The 17,601-nt window shown below is 37.9% G+C and overlaps 1 protein-coding gene across 4 annotated transcripts in view; it reads right to left on the minus strand.

Annotated features, from left to right (window-relative positions):
* Positions 1 to 2,478: 2,478 nt before the first annotated feature.
* Positions 2,479 to 17,601, minus strand: part of MIA2 (MIA SH3 domain ER export factor 2) — a 36,067-nt gene continuing 20,944 nt past the window's right edge. Inside the window, exons 16-29 of one of the 4 annotated variants that reach the window (XM_053980044.1) lie at positions 17,505 to 17,551; positions 17,228 to 17,318; positions 15,868 to 16,006; positions 14,172 to 14,273; positions 12,819 to 12,879; positions 12,482 to 12,517; positions 11,490 to 11,557; positions 10,718 to 10,800; positions 10,226 to 10,357; positions 8,555 to 8,707; positions 7,112 to 7,243; positions 4,479 to 4,555; positions 3,845 to 4,079; positions 2,479 to 3,043 (exon numbers count right to left, since the gene is read on the minus strand). In XM_053980044.1, coding sequence (XP_053836019.1) covers positions 2,895 to 3,043; positions 3,845 to 4,079; positions 4,479 to 4,555; positions 7,112 to 7,243; positions 8,555 to 8,707; positions 10,226 to 10,357; positions 10,718 to 10,800; positions 11,490 to 11,557; positions 12,482 to 12,517; positions 12,819 to 12,879; positions 14,172 to 14,273; positions 15,868 to 16,006; positions 17,228 to 17,318; positions 17,505 to 17,551 — 1,505 coding nt within the window. In that variant the 3' untranslated portion in view covers positions 2,479 to 2,894. Of the gene's footprint in view, positions 3,044 to 3,844; positions 4,080 to 4,478; positions 4,556 to 7,111; positions 7,244 to 8,554; positions 8,708 to 10,225; positions 10,358 to 10,717; positions 10,801 to 11,489; positions 11,558 to 12,481; positions 12,518 to 12,818; positions 12,880 to 14,171; positions 14,274 to 15,867; positions 16,007 to 17,227; positions 17,319 to 17,504; positions 17,555 to 17,601 lie in introns of all 4 variants that reach the window. The other 3 variants (XM_053980043.1, XM_053980046.1, XM_053980045.1) reach the window with 3 other exon arrangements.

Here is a 17,601-nt window from a genome sequence, read left to right on the forward strand (position 1 = left end):
TAATTAACTTAATCTTGAAAGATATGATGAGGAGCAGGAGAAGCAGCCCACTTGACTAGGGGATGTGCAGCCCTTTTACTCACTGCAGTTGCAGCCAGAGCTGGCTCTTAGCAATGGCTGTCCATTGTTAGAATGCTCCAGGTCTGGTTTTTTTTCATACAGCCTGAAGTCTACTCACTGGGTGTGGCTTGTGTTCAGGGAAGAAGTCAGTGTACCTAAAACAGATGGCTAGTATCTTTCTATCTTGGAAATTACAGGGAGTCCATTAAAGCAGGAGTGTGTGGTGAAAGCCATACCGTGAGCAGTGGTGAAGAAATGCACTCCTGATTTTTCTCCTGTCTTAGGAAAAGACAGAAGTGGGATTTGTTGTCTGCCTGCATTTTCAGCAGTAATCTTTATGAGTGATACCAGGATGAAGGGATTCAAGCTGAAGTGATCTGTAATTGTTAGGAAATTAAGGTAATCTTAATATTCTCTTGCATCTGGAGTGGGACCTTACAACCTATTGTGAAATTACTTTGAACTTGCATAGCCCCAAAAAGAATTTACTTTTGTTGTTTCTTTGTATTTCCTGAAGAGATGGCAATGTCAAATCAGTCTTTTGCATGCTAGGTTCAGCTGCAGGAGCTCAGAAAACAAGTCTTCATCTGTCAAAACGAGGTTGCTTATTCTTTTGGGGGGTGGGTGGAACAGGGACCTCCCCACATACTTTTGTGTGACCTTTCTACATTTGACAGGTTACCATCTACCTGCTTCCTATTACGTAAACCCGAGCTTACTTCCAAATTTGCAAATAAAATTTTGGACTGCTACTGGGGAAGGGAAAAAAAGTCTCAAATGATGCCATTCTCTCTGCAGGATGATTCAATCCATGCTTTTCCTGCATTTTTTAGTCCAGCTATCTTTCCTTTTGCATACAGCTTTTGGTACCATTGTGGGCATAGACTGTGTTGGTGGAGGAAGAATTTTTCAGAGTTAACTTAAAAAAAAAAAATTAATTCACATGGAGAAAATACTGTGTTTGCACAGAAAACAGAGATACATTCATAAATAGTTTTTGCAGCCTCCCAGGTGAGTTGGGCAAGGAACAAAAAAGGTTTATGGCAGTGTTATCAACCCAGGATTTCTGTGCTATACCCTGGTTCTCTGTGGAGGGGCAAGGCTGTATTTGGCAGTTCTGGTTCCTCCTAGGGCTGATGACAAGGGTAAGGGTAAAACCCAGTAATTCCTTTGAGAATCCTTGTGAAATCTCTCAGGCAAACTCATAGCCATCAACTAATTGGCTACTGCTGATGCAACAGCCACGTTAAACTACATGGTTAATTTAACATGGATGATTTAAAATGTCTGTTGTCAGAATCTGTCATTGAATCACTGGAGTACAAAGGCTTACCTAAATGCTTTGACGGCTAAACTAGAAGCAGAAAGGACAAAGAAATTATAGGAGTTGAGCCATGGAAGAGTTCTACAGCAGAAACTATGGTAGGAACAGAAATACTGGGCTACAAGAGAAAATGCTCCCTTGGCAGACTTGACCTAAGCAATTAAAAAAAAAAGTGGGCTGGAGGTTTTACTGGTAACTTCTAATTATGGGGTGTGGTGGCTGCATTTACATTAAAGCCTGAAACTGTGTGTTTATGTGTGCATGCATGCAGAGAATGGAGGCTGGTGCTTGAACTGCTGCTGAGTTGGGGCTTGCTAAAACTGGTTTGCTGCTTTATCTTAGAGGGTCCCTTACCAAATGACTGAACTGAGTCCTTACATGGTTTTCAAGTTGAAGCCAAACTGTCAGAACAGCCACCAGCTCCTAGCAGAAGTCTTTAGATTGTACAGTCACCAGTAAAAGCAGAGCTTGGCTCTGTCCAGATGCAGCCTGGCACTGGCCAGCCCCACCCTGGCTGCAGCTGGGTGCACTGTGCCTGCTGGGACAGCCACTCCTGCCAGGGAAACACCATACAGGAACCTGAAGAGGTCAACGAGGTACAAACCAACTCCTTTTAAAGACAAAATCTTATTAATGCTGCAGTTTACCACTTCCTTCTTGTATTTTTTAATTCTGCTTCTGTCCTGCCCAGCATTTTTCTAATACTGCTGTTAAAATCTGAAGCTGAATAAACCAAATTCATGTTGAGACAGTAAAAACACCCCCCCTCCTATTGGTTTGCTGCAGACATGTCTTCAAACGCAAGGGCTGGGCTGTGCTGGAGCATATCCTAGCTCTGACTGCTTCCTCCCAGGTCATAAAAACCCCCTGTACACAACTTCAATAAACACGACTCCACTCCAGCTTTTGAACAGTGATGAGAGAGTTGCTCAGCTTTTCTGCTGCCTCTTCCCCCTCAGTGTTATGGCAGGAGAACGGCCACACTGTAGAGCTGGAAGATCACCTATGAGGCCATTAACAGAGGGGACTCAAGTGGAGAATCATGAATTATTAATCTTCACCTATCTATTATAACATGTTACCAGTGACATTGCTTTCACTTTCTGTAGATTTTTATTAACTGTTTCCATTTGTTTTCACATCCTATTCATACAGCAGCAAGCATCACTTTTGGCATGCAGAGAGACTCCTTGTACAGCTCAACCTGCACAAAGCAGCTGGACTTTTACAATAAGGTTCACATGATTTAATTTTATACACCTCTGAAGAGACTACTCAAGTTAGAAATGCGTAATTTAAAATGACTATTGTACAGTGGAAATCACTTATTCACAATATTCATAAGTATTTAATTCTTTATTTACAAAATACTATCCTGAGAATTTTCCCTACTAAGCTTCAATTTGAGCGAAGTAGTTTGTATAGACCTAAGTAACAATGGTTACTTAACATAAGGAAAAATGCCAGTAGGAGAGCACAAAACTGGTTCAGGACATTCCCCAAATGACTGTTAAGTCTCCTGCTGTGGTTCTGGTTCTACAGCTGATGGATTTGACTGAGGTGGTTCAACTCTATTTTCAGGAGGAGGTGGTGGTGGCAAAAATCCAGGTCGTTGAGGTGGATAGTGAGGATAAGGTCTCATTGGAAATGGATTTCTTACTGTGAGAGAATCAGAGTAATCCAGTTAATATCAATCACAACAGTAAACATGTAGACCTTCTCCTCTTGCTGGCTTACTGCTCAGCTAGGCCTATGTAACTAGAAGTCACGTGTCAGAATCCAAAGAGACAGAGATACCAGGAAAGAGAGCAAAACCATCACTTTTCTCAGTAGTTACCCACAACAGTCTCAAAGCAGCAGCCAGCCACTGCAGCTCCTGGGCTATGCTGCCCCTTCAGTCTGCCACAGCAACCCTTACATGCCACACCTTACAGATATTTTGGCAGATAAATGGCTTAGTTCTTCACACATACTCAGAGAACAGCAAGATTCAGAAAGAAGTCCTGCAGTCTGATACTTACACCTTGCTCCAGTCTTGCAGACTTGAAGGGAAAACAGTTGTTTTAGGACTGTCCCTTTGCAGGGCACCAGCACACTTCAGAGCCAGAGGATGAAACTTTTAAGATTTATGGAAGATGCAATTTTATAGGAAGAAAAGGATTAAGGTAACCACCTACTTGCTTTTCTACCCCTCAAAAAGAATCCTTTAAATGCTGAACAGTACATGTTCCATATTTTCCAGCCAAAGCTAGTATTTGTAAAAATATCAAGATGAGCTGTTGTGAAAAAGTAAGTGTACAACACAACCAACCATAATCAGAAAAGATGCTCCCTGATAGCTGAATTGAGAAGCAGCTGTGCTTCTAAGCAGTTAACACCTCTACCCCTGTGGTAACTCACTACCTGCACAAAGCACTCGCGTTCATCAGCTTGAAACAAACGCTGGCTAAAGCCACGTACTTGGCAGCGGAGGGCGTGGAGGCCCGAAGTCTCGTACTGGAAAGCATTCCCGTGGCCCATACATGCCAGCAGGAGGAGGGGGAGGAAAAGGAGGTCCTCGTCTCATGAAAGGTACTGGTGGTGCTCTAGGATCCACAGGCATCAGTGGAGGTCTGACTGGAGGGAAAGGTGGAGGTGCAAACCCTGAACTGACAGCTTCACTTTCAGGTGCCAGCGAGTGATCAGGGAGCGAGTTCTGCAACACAAGGAAACCAGGGAAGTTAGCAGAGGGAAAGGGAACATCTCCAGTCCCATCAGGCCCACTTTCATGTAGGTGTGACACTAGCTAAGAGCTGGTTCCAACTCTGCTCTAGCTGCAGCATAATCCTGGGCAAGGCTATCTATGTGTACTGACCATCTGCTTGACCACAGTTTCATCTTTTGGGATATAATTAATTTTCAACAGGGATTATATTAGTAATACATCAACGTAATTCACAAGACAATAAGTGTTGTGGTAAAGTATACATGTAATTTTATAATTTGCACTGAAGAGTGCAATATAATGTGACCAATGGACCACAGACAAATGTTTCTATGTTTTTTTGCAGAAAATTAAAGCTTCTTTAAGTCAAGCCTCTCTTTAGCTACTTACACTAAGATTAGAATGATCCTTCATCCCATCTCCACTTGGTTCTGTTCGTGGACTATGTTCTGAAGATGTCTGCCCATCTGTATGCAAAAGTTACAATAAGTTATTCAGTGCTGATCTCTTTCTCTCCACCGATTTCAGTATTTTTTTCTGAAATCAGGATAGACTGGCAACAAAACCAACAGCAAGCAGCAGTTCCCTTTTGCCCCTCTCTCCGAGTTAATAGTTTATTTCTTCGGTAAGCCCCATGCTGGGAATGGCTGTGCTATGATATGCTTTTGGCACAGAGCTTCACACCAATCCTATTCAAGTATGACAAAAACCAATTCCCTCCTTGGCTGACAAATATCAAGGAAACTTCCAGAACCATATCAGTTTTGGATGAGTAGTCAGAAGAAATAATAATAATGATAATAACAACCATCATCATCCTCCTCCTCCTCTCATTTGCCTTATTTACTTTATAAGTAAAGAGATAAATAGAAACTTCAGTCTTTTTACTTTTAAACTTTGTTGGGAACAAGTATTTTGAAAAATAACTAGAGAAAACTATTAAAGGGAATTGTCAGAGAGTAGAATCTGACTGGATATATATATATACTAAATATATACACTAAATACACTTTCTTTAAACAAACAACTCCCCAAATCTGGGATTTGAAAAATATTGCTTTCTTATGCTTCAGCTTTAATAGAGATGATTATACTAAAAAACAACAAACCAAAACAAGACTTCTAACTAGTGACAGAATTTTTATGTGCATGTTATATTTCTACTCCTTGAAAGCAAACAAAGCTTTTTTCTCAATGAACAGACAGGTCTTTTCAAAAACTCTAAATTACTTGTCATTTCAAGCAGGCCCGGCCTTGTTGATGATATTGTTACTTAATCTAAAACATTTCAACTCCTGTGTCATACAGACATAGAGAATATTCATGCCTTGATATTTATGTTGCATAACACTTTCCATTTTAGGTCCTTATAAAGTTCCTCACAAACTCTGTCAACCTTTAACTCTTCTTTCTGACAAGAAGTTTCCTGCTCCACGTACCTCCTCCAGTGAAAAGTTCTCATAGTTTGCCACCCCATCTTAGGAAAATCCATATTATTTTGTTCACTTTAAATAACATTTTGATTATCTTTCTAAGAAATGTAAATTGTTGCCTCTCATGAGTAGGAGCCTTGATTTCAGTACTGTGAGACACTCTGCTGTTCTGAAGTCAGATGTGCTGGATGGGTTGTTTTTTGGTGGGTGGTTTTTTAATTGACGGGGGTTTGGGTTTTTTTGGGGGGTTTGGGTTTTTTTACAAATACTCAGCCAACTCTAGTGAAATTATGTGTCTCTAGAAAGCAACATTCACACATCCTTAGTGACCTGTTAAATGCTGACAACAAGGTTATCCAAAACCCTGTTTCCATTCACCCGGCTCTGAATTGCCCAGGAACTGACTACAGCATTTAAAAAAATAAATTAATTGTTGCTTGCCAGTGACTGAAGAAAGGGGCAAAAAAAGGATGCATTAGTAAGTGCAAAGGCAGTGCACCTCTCCTGTCCTTCAGTCAGCAGCCAGGTGCTAGAAGAAAGACTTCAGTGGAACATGAAGTATTGGAAAGCAGAAGTGAGAAAGCAGTAGTGAAACTGACAGAAGGCTTGGGAAAGAGGGAAGGTCAGTAGCTGCACACAGACAGAACTGTCTTCCAGTAAAGAACCACTCACTTTGAAACCTGAACCTTCAACTTGAAACTAAATTCAGCATTCCCAGTTCTCACACACTGTGACACTGAGTAGCAAAGGTTCTCTCTTCTCTGATCAGAAACGGTGCAAGGGAGAGGGTCACTTCCTACTAATCCTGTCAGTAACTGGGTCCTGGGTAGTGAAGTTTCTGCTGGGAATTTAATGGCTTCACTTTGCTGATGAATCAGACACATGTGACTTACCAGGGCATTACATAAAGATGAAAAATGCTTAGTAAGTATTAAGCTCTTAAGTTGTCAGTGATAAGGTCTTTGTGACCAAAATTTTATCTATCAGCTTCTGGCAGTTGCCAAGTGTCACAAACTAAAATGTACATAATTGGCCAATTCAAAACTAGTGGGTCAGTTAAAGGTGTGCTTCAACTGGGGGCAATTCACTGTGAACTACAAAAAGCTGCCACTGTGGTCATCAGTTTGAAGGAAGAGGCCTCAGACCTTCTACCTCTGTGCACCAAGCCAGTGGACACCTGAACATTTGGCTGTTTCTGTTTCACTCTTTGTGAGTCTAACCCTTTCTAACTTTACCAAATGTGGCACAGAAATGCAAGTATGGGTTTGTGATGTTTTAATGCTGTGATGAGCCTCATGGGAGGGGCCAAAACAGACTCTCAACCGATTATGAGTGGTTAACATACAGAACAATCAGGGTAGACCACAAAAATACCTGATGACTGCCATTCCTGGAATCCTGCCCACCTGACAGCAGGTGCTCCAACGGGGAATGGCTGCATCAAAGCCAGCAGGTGTTAAAAACATTTCATACACAATGGAACTTGAGGTCTGTGGTAGCTAAAAACCTGTCCTCTTGCCACAGCTTGCCATGCACAGTCAGCTTACACTGGGATTTTCCATTCTAGAGTATAATGGAAGCAATTCCCACCTGTTTTATCAAAAGACTGAACATTGTAAGTTCGTAGTTCTGCTGGTCCAGAAAGTCTTCCAGTATTTGGAGGATTAGGGAAAAATCTTTCTTGTCTTCGAGCAGGAAGAACTGGATCAGCATAAGGCTCACCTAACATTGAAGAAATCACAAAAACCAGGTCAGTGAAGATTTATTCCTTCCATTCCACACAATTTTAGACCAGAAAGGTTCTCAGCGTATCTTACACTCTTGTAAATATACAAAGTGTCTATTAATCAGGGTGACTTAAATAACCCAGAGGAATCCCACCAAGTATATCCAATTGCTTATGTTTCTAAAACGCTGCAAAAGAAAAAGTTCATTGATTTTTGGTTTAACATACGGCAGAATTTTGAAAGTTATGATTGCCTAAGTTATAAACAGTGGGGCCTTGAAACAAAGGTTCAGCCTAGCAAAGAAGATGGAAGACAAAACAAGGGTACTATATGTTTTAAGCCATTCTTAGGTAAGAATACCGTTTTCCATTATGTTTCATAGTGCTGTAATATGTTTCCACCAACTTGCTGGCAACAGATCCAGCAATCTACAAGCAGCTACAAGACAAACTGTATCGGTGAGATCCAAGGGCAAAGGTGAGCTAAGAACAAGAAGGAAAGAAACTACCTCTCTGCAGTATTCTGTCAACAGACCACACCCACCAGATGAGAAACTGCACCCTGAGAGGAGCTTGAGTTCTACCACCAGGCTTTCACACAGATGTGTATTGCTTGCTGCAGTAATAACTGAGGTTACCTACATTTTTTTTTCCTAAACTTGTAATGTTTTTTCTTCTTTATTACAGGTATCCAGAAAGGTTGTCCATAACCCCAGGTTTTTACTTGACAAATATGAGCAGAATCCTCTTAATTCATCTCTGCCTTCCTTGGATGGTTAAGTGCAATACAGATGTTTAGCTGAAGATGTGAGAGTGAAGACTGATTTTGCAGCTGTTAATCATTGAAGAGACAGTATCAACAGGAAAACATGTGCCGGACAGGATGAATGTACCATGGGACTCCTGTACTATTAATATAAATGGGGTTTTTTGAAAAATAGTATTTTTCAACATTACCTGGTTTTTATTTAAATAAATTTAAACATTTTACTTCTTAAATATCTTATTAACTATCCATCCCAGACAGGTCTTTTAATACACTAAACAAACTCCCAATAAAATGATGAAACCAAACAGCTGATTGTCCCTTGATAATACCAATATGTACTTAAAAGATAGCTGAAAAGTGCAAATGAACTACACTGTTCAAGAAGAGGAAAAAACCACTATTAAAAAATACCAGTTCAGTTGCACGTGCAGGTCCAAGAAAACATTTAGTATTTTTAAACCCAAAATAGTTAAATATATAGACTGCAAGTCAGTAACTCCTCTTTTCCATGGATACAGCAGCTAAGCAGAGTTTTTACCTGGTGGAGGCAGAATTATCCTGTGTTCTCTTTCCCAAGGAGGAGACAGGGATCCAGTATCTGATGGTGGTCTGTGGGGATCAGTTAATCTATCAGGATTCACCTCTCCTCTTTCACTTCCAGCTTCATACATGGCAGTTGGTCCTCTGGATCCTAATTGAAGAAATCAAGTAGTTATTCACCCTTGTGTTTTAAATCCTCTGCTATGGCTTTCTTCATTGAGTCTGGAAATAGTGGAGCAGACGATGGAATGCCAGCACTGTCAGGACACACGAGGCGCCGAGCTCCACGGGCTCTCCGGCTGTTTGCTAACGACCAGTTACGGCTACGAGAAGGGTTCAAAGGCGCGCAACGAAGAGTCCTAGCTCAGTAACAGCACAACATAGAGGACCTGCAATGCTTTTGAAAGAACTAATAATTTTACAAGTTCCGGTTAATTTGAACCAGAAACCACTACCCTCATGATAAATAATCTTCTCAGTGATAAAAACCTAATCAAGCTAACAATTAGCATGCTGAGAGTTAATGCCGGTATCATAAAACACCCATCTGCATTCAACACTCTTCTGGTTCTAATTCTTTATTCAAGAAGAAGGAAAAACCAAACCAAACAATCCAAACCAAACAAAAAAAACCCTCTAAGGCCAGGTCAACACATAATCAAGTGCAATAAATACCATAAAAATAAATGATTTTAGATGGCAAGCTTCCTCTAAAACAGACTGGGTGTGAAAAACTACAGAAATACTGAATTCTGCTATCATTCTCTAATTCTCCATGGTATAATTCAACCTAGAACTTGAAGCCATTGTGTGTCTTGTGCACTCTGAGATAAGTACTATAATTGCATTTACTGAAATCCTTATAGAATAGAAATTTGGACACATTTCCCACTAATTAAGTAGAGGGTTCAGTGGGTGCAATGGTAAAAATAAATTAAACAGTAGCTTCTTTATTACCTGCAACAGATGCTGAACTTCACTCTAGCATTTACCTACACTGCTTCCATCACCATAAGAAATATGAAGGGAGGGTATTTTTCTTCCCTTACAACCCATGCCACCCCAGCTTACTTTCACCTACTCTGGAATCTCTGAACTGTACCCCTTACACACAAACTTCCTGGTCCCTTCTATCAGCAGGGAAGAAACACTCTCCATGTACGATGGCTGCTTCAAATTTAGAAAAAGGGAAGGGAACCAATTTACTGAACCAATAACTTTCTAATACCACAACTCCAATAAAACTGCCTCATGTTTTTGACAACATTCTCTCACGGACTGTAGACCAATGAGATGGAAGGGGCAGTATTTTTTTTTTCAGAAAACTAATTTTTTTCTTTAAAATCATGTTTATTTCAGCAGAACCTCATCTATCCAAGAAATAAAAGACAATGGATAAGTCTGGCTTTTTACTTTTCTTAATTTATGCTTCTAAAATGAATCCACTGACAAACCTACCAATAAAAACTAGATTTCCAATTGCATTGTTACACATTAAACAGCTTTAGAAGCAAGCTGAAAAACAGGAAGAGTTTGTCCAATTAGCTGTTGATGTTGAATTGGTTGTTTTAATACTTTTTGTCACTAACAAGAGGAAAAGGTGTGACAGGTTTATAGGAGAGGAGAGAGAAATCCAGAATAGATACATTTTCAAGTTTAAGAATTGTACCTCTTCCTCCTCCTCCACCTGGAAGCATAGGTGAAAGCCTTAAAGGACCCTCCAATAAAGTTGGAGGGGAAAGAAAAGCTCTTGTTTCAGATGAAGGCCGGCCCATTGGTGAGGGTCCATATGGGGAATGCTCTGGAACAGTTAAAACAAAATACTCAAGTTGACAATACTTAGTTTAACAAACTGTATAAATAATTTCTCAGGTGAAGCTAAAAACTAAACTATGTAACTAAAATGAAAATTGTGCTCTCATTACCATGTGTAACATATTCCCAGTCTACTCTCATCAATACTACAAATGCTCTTAGTTTCAACAAAATATTTGACGTGATCTATAGTAACTTAAGACCCAATAATTTTTTTTTTTTACCGACTAGTATTTGTACATACACATGGCCAGGATAGTTTTCAAACAATTAAATATGTGTGGTTTTGGGAAACGAAACCATAAACCAAAAGAATTAGACTCTATTTTACAATTCAATACTGTACCTCTGCCAAATGGTCTCATTGGAATATCAAGAGCATAAGGGTCTTTTTCTAAAAGTTCAAGTTTAAATTCTGCTTCAGTTAATCTGCAAAGAGACAACAAATAAGTAGTAAGTGACCAAGAAATGCAAAAGCTTTACCAGACTACACTGTTTACTGCCAGGCTTTCTACATAACTGGTTAATGAAGCAAGGTATTTTATTCCCTAAATAAATAAGACAAAGGATGTCACAGTACTCTGAACTTTAAAATGCCTGAAAGTATTTCTCTATGCTGCTGTGTTTCAACTGTAATTCAGAAGCTGAAGTTGCATTTTAGATTTCACATTCCTAGTATGGCATCACTCTAATTGCACTCCTAGTATTACTTAACCTCACACATCAAAGTTCCTCTCAACTACCACCAACTGTTAGTTCAGCATTAATTTCTGAGATAAGCTGTGAAATCGTGAGGTAACCACACATCTGGTTGATACATACTTACTTAAAACAAACAAACAAACAAACAAAAAATACCCCCCCAACATTTGTGTTCTAGTCCTACATTCTGCTTCTTTCCTGAAGTATATCAATACTTCACATATTTCCTAACTTCTTACTTTCTTGCATGTCATAATTACAGGAAAGCTCAAGTGACTCCCTTTCTTTCAGAACCCGAACACTGTGATCTCTCTGCTGTGTTTGGGCCACAATACATTAACAGAAAACATCAATCTGCCTAAATCCAACAAATGCCAAACTGCATTTGTTTATGAGTAGATAAGAACTGCACTTACTTTTGTCTGTTATGTGCATTTTCTTTTTTTATATCATTGAGGTGTCTTTCAGCTGCTCGGGCTGTCAGCTTTGGGAAAGGACAAAACCCATATGATTAGATATTGCTATTTTTTGATTAAATGCTTCATAAATATGACAATTCCTAGGTCCAACACATTTTATGTGAGGTGTATAGATTGCATTTCACAAGATATGACTTGTATGGAGCCTCAGATATGTCAGCAAATGATATTAGCAGCTCTAAAACCCAAATTTTGGAGGAATGATAAGGCTTTCCTGCAGGTTCTTAAAACTTCAGAAATTGAATTCTTTGGTTATACCTGCTTTGAAGCATCTACAGAAGATTTGAAGTCTCAAATTCTATGTAAGAATGTTGTATTTTAAAATCAGATAGATAAAATCTTTGGAATTATGACCACAAAGCACCACAGCTTTTAGCAGGATTTTATCTCAGATATTCCGTGAAAATGAAGAATGTATTAGTCAGAAGGTATTTTAAATTTTCCTGTTTGGAAAAAAAAAGGCAAAAATGGATTTTGTAGAAACACTCTTAGGAAGCTGTCAATGAAACATACTGTTCTCACAGGACATAACGTGTTCTACTTGTAGATAAAAGAAGTGAAGTGCACCCAAAGAAAATACCAAAGTGGCATTGAAACAAAGCCAAAAGCTTTCATTATTAGCAAAATGCCACACATTTGTTATATGGTGTTATGCTCTTCCAGCAGATTTATTGCTATAACAAATGATATAAGATTATAATTTTACTGTGTTCGTAAGTATCCAGCTTAAATTTTCCACCTATTTTATATAATAGAAGTGTTTTTAACATGCTTTTGTGTATTTCTGCAGAAACATGTTTAAAAGTGAAAGGTTAGAGATAATTTTGATGATCTGTTTTTAGTACAAATGAAAAGGAGATAAACTGAACTTTTCAAATAATGAAAAATGAAGATGCAGAAAACACAGAAAATTCAGTATTTGAACTTACCCAATTATCATGAGCTTTTTTCTCATGTGAAGTAATCTGTGAAAGAGAGATTTGTTATTCACTAAACCCCAAAGCTTAGGATTATATGCTCTTTTTTATAAATTTCATGTGTGTGGGTAATTTATAATGAGATGCCTAAACTGAAAATTCAACTTTTCAGTGAAGTTATCTGGTGATCTCTGCTATGAAATCGTGTCAGTCCAAACCAGATAACATTAAGAAGAGGGAGGGGGAGGCAAAATTAGACACCCAACAAAGCCAAGCCAAATACAGTTCACAAGCTAACAGCAAGTGGTATTCCAGTTGCAGTAAATCCCTCCTACAAAGCACAAAATACCTGATTCTCATAAGAACGAATGGTTCTCTCCAGCTCTTCTTCCAGATCCTTTGCTCGTTCTCTGTAACAAGACGAGAATTGATGATATTGTAATAAAACATGTAGGAAAGTTTTGAATACAATAAATTCAATAATAGCCACAAGGTGTAATTAAGATTTTTTTTTTTTTATCCAAAAGACAATATTGTCACTTAGGCCCATGGGATACAAAAAATTATAGTAACAGTGGAAATTCCAGGCCTTACATTCTAGGCAAACAGGGATGTAAACAAGAGAACAGAACCCAAACCCCAACACACCCCCAACTTTTCAGTGGTTTGTGATGTTTCCAGCATAAAGGCTGTCCTTCCTCACATGCCCTACCAGCCAGCCTCACCCAGCTCAGCACAGGAACTGATGTGGCTGGAGCACCACACTGTCACAGGCTACCAGTCAGTCCTGAGGGACAGTCACCTGCACTGAAGTTACTTCAAGACCACATGTCTGATGGCACCTTTGCAGCCAGCTGCCCTGTGCACAGCCTCTCTAGGTTCTACACTTTCTCAGCAGGTGAGCCAAAGACACAGACATTGCTTGGTTATACTCAATTTGCAATATTAATATTCTCTTTAAAATTAGGATGCCTACAAAATCCATGTTCTGGATAAATCAGGAAGAGTGAGTTCTGTCTTCCTGTATGAATACTGAAGAATGTCCACAAAGAAGAAGTATTGATCATTATTGTTCAGTTAGGCCTAATACCCCTATAAACACTGAAGTAAAATGGCAAATATACATTATATACTGAAAACTATGCCACAGTTAGATGAAATACAGAAAAACCACAGAGGTACACAGCTGGTGCAAAAAAAAAAACAGAGCAAAGCAGTTAAGAAACAGCTACAGTAAATATTCACCCATGACAATATTTTAGTAAATTATCTCTAAGCAACAGGACTATCTGACAAGCTTGAGAAACAGAATACTATAACTATACAGCATAAATGTTAGCTCTGTAGGAAAACTGAACATTCCATTTATTTCACAACATTCTCTTATCTTTGTATTTTTAGCTTTGTTCAGTAAGGGGAACTGGATGAGAGACCCACTTCTACCACACCATTAAAGCTAATGTATCAGTACAATTAGGATTCTAATGGAAGAGCAGTTGCCCTAATCTTCAACACCCAAATGTTTTAACAAAGTAAAACCACCCTTTGTCTGTATTATTACACACAAACTAGTGTCTAACACACATACACAACCAAGAAACTGGAAGAAAATACATTTGCTTACGCTGTGTTTTTTTAAATTCTCTATTGTTCTATCTTCATTTTGGTACAAGTGATTACAACAACTGAAATCTGCAGTTACCTGTAGCTGTTTAATTCTTCAGCAGCATGAATAATTTTTTCATCTACTTTAGAAAGCTTTTCTTCCTTCTGTAGACGTTCCCTCTCTTCTACTGTCAACTTCCTTTAAACAACATTCAAAAACTATGGTTAATTTTGTTTCAAGACAACAATTTTGAAAGCAGCCACAAATCATATCAAACAAACTAAAACCCAAGCTACACTAACAGTCAGTGATTTGTTCTGGTATTTTCTAAAAATAATTTTCTAGAGGAAAAAACTGATTGTTACTAGCTATTAAAAAAAAAAAAGTCTTTCCAGGTCCTCCTTTTTTATCCTTATGCCTTTTGGGCATTACAGAAGAAAAAAACTCATGCACAAGGTAGTTCTGCAGAGCACACATGGATACCACTGCTGCATACAGCCCTGAATGGATAAACTGGTCATTTTCCTGTGGACAGCAGCTCTTAATAATCAAGCTGTCTAAATCATGGATCTAGTGAACATGATTTAAATTTCTTTTCTACTCAATCTTCATTTCCTACTTTTCCATTTTCCCTGTTTAAACAGACCCAGTTTCTAAAAGATGCCTTAATTAATTCTAAAGGTTTTTTTGTGTTGCTACATCACCCCACCTGCTTCTCCCCACTCCTTTTTGGCTTTTCTAAAATTCTTTGATAAGCAGTGTACATTTGCTGAGTTTTAGTGAGGTTATTTTTAAATATCATCCACACAGCCTGCTTTCTGCCTGCTTATTGTATCTTTTTTTTTAACAGGTTCCTTCCCACTCCCTCCCTGCTCTTTTTTAAAAATCAAAATGCTAATGCAGTGATTTCTAGGATTGATTGCATCTACAAAGATACTAAATATCTACACAAATATACATGCTACAGAGCCAATTACTGAAAGTAATACTTCAAAAAGGTCCTGCACACTGCTCAGTACAGGATCTAGTCTTGTGCTGATTCTCTTGCTGCCTTCAAGATTATGCCCACCCTTTGAAGAAATAATTTCTGATTAGTAGAACTGTAATTTTACATCATGCCCTGCATGATGATGCGCCCTGCTGCCACACACACACTCCTGAAGGTTACTACATGCCCTGGACCAATCAATTTTAATTTCTAGTCCTAAACATATTTCTGATTTCAATCACTAGGTCATAATCCCTACTAACATTCTGACTGTGAGGCAGATAGTACAGCCTTCATATTCTGGTTTTCTTGGTGAGGAAAGCCTGATTCACAAGGGTTCTATGCTGCTTACCAACAAGAGCTTGCCTATGTTTTGTTTTATATATATCTTGTCATTCCTCTGGCATTCCTTGCTCTCTTTATTATATAAAATACATCTCACAGTTAAAGCACCAATTGATTTTCTTTCAGCAACTTTGACACATGTATTACATCATATAATAATTCACTTAAAGAAAAAATAATCAAGCTGTCCTACTTTAGTTGCCTTATTTCATAAATTAAAAATCTCTTACTTCTTTGTTTCAGTACTTGCTTGTGGTAAAGTCCTAAAAGGAATTGTTTCATGGAAACAGTTTCTATAAACTATTGTAAACACAAATGTACATGAAAGCATAATAAACTGTCTTCACAATTCAGAAAATTCTGGAAAGCAGTATTCAAACCTTCAATAATTTTCAGTCTCCCAAATCAGAGTTACATTCAAATCAAACAGCAAGCATTGAAGATAAGAAGAACCAGCACCTGTGCAGTTTCATTTCATTTTCTTGATAAAGCTCAGTCATTACTTTAAGTTTCTGCTGAAGCTTTTGAACTTCGCTTTCAAAACGTTCATTTTCAGACTGCAAGGAAGCTTGTTGGCTTTGAAGGTTTTCTATGCGTTCTGTCAAATTTAGAGATAATTATATTGGGATAACACATTGGCAATATTTTAGTATACAAGAAGTCTGTAAAAACCTTTGATCCTATGTTGATTTAGAAACATAAGATACAAAGTTAACACATTTCAATATATGACACTAAATGAGGAACCAGCAACTATACTCTCTACCTGCCACAAAGTGCAGCCCTGTGAGTGTATCAGGCCTTTACTCCAAACCCCATAACTTCTTTGAAAACAACTCAGTTTTGTAATTCAGAATCTAAATTTTCATTTAGGGCTCTTATTACTGTAATTATTTGATTAAAGGAGTACAACTAGTACCACCATATGCTCTTGCAGATTTACCTATACAAGGTCCTCCTCAATAGCCTGAATGAGTAAGTCAGATTTGTCAAATTATCTATATCTTTCCAAATTGAATTCAAAGTCATGTTTCTTTTCCTATTTACTATTCCTGTGCCTCTTTTCAAGAAATATAATAAATTTTCAAGTGAGTTTGAACATCTTCATGGGACAGAGCTATAGTCAATTTGGAGAACTCACTAGCACAAGGAATATGTTTAAAGGACTGTAAGAAACTGAAAAATACAGTCTGACAGAGCATTTCATCACCCAAATAACAAAGCTGGACATTTGTAAGTGATGGCTACTCCGACAGCTATGATTACAAAAGCAATAGCTAATTACAGGTTTTAATTTGAACTTGAGTTATTTTCATTTCATAAGGTTTAATTCAATATGTCCTACACCACAGAGGAAATGAAACAGAGCAAGATGTTAAGTTCAATTCTCTAAATGCAGTACTTTATATTTTAAGGATTGAGTCTGCACCCATTATAAACTAACTATAATTAAGCTACCCTTTTAATAGATGGCTTTAAAATTTAGATTAAAACTCTACTGTTTCATGTCCAGAAATTATGTAAAGGAGGTATTATGTATTTATTAACATCGCTTTGCTCTTGTATTTTAAGATTCTATAGCTAACTTTATAGTTACAGAATATTCCAACAGAGTACAACCAAATTTGCAACTTCGATTGCTCTGCATCTAAAATCATATATTTAAAATAGCTAAGCAACTTAAAAGTTAATTTTAAAAATCAAGTAGTTATTACTTACTGTAAATTTAATTCAGTTTTTACTGGAATTAATACTTGCAGCCTATAACACCATTTTACCAAAACAGCATCTTATTAAAGCCAAAACAAGATTTAATTACCTGTAAGTTCTCCTTTAGCTTTATTTTCATCAGACAGTTTTGAATACATTTGGTCTCTTTCTGCTTCCATGGTCTTTAAACAAGCATTTAACTACAATCAAAAATTAAAAATAAGGAGAACATTAAAAGATTACCAGATTAAGAAAGTGTTTGCATACAAAAATATCTAATTAAACATTAAAATATGCTCTACTCTGATACTGGTACTACCAGAATAATTACATATATTCCCTCTAGTTTCCCCTCTCCTACCCACAAGTTTCTTAAAATCACGTACCTTTGCAGCATAGATCAATTTCTTTACAGTTCGTTTTTGCTCATCATCTGCTTGAAGGAATAGAACAGTAAGTCGTGTAAAAAGCATGAAAGGGTTT

The sequence above is a fragment of the Vidua macroura genome, chromosome 6, assembly GCF_024509145.1.
Source record: "Vidua macroura isolate BioBank_ID:100142 chromosome 6, ASM2450914v1, whole genome shotgun sequence".
Taxonomy (NCBI): Eukaryota; Metazoa; Chordata; class Aves; order Passeriformes; family Viduidae; genus Vidua; species Vidua macroura.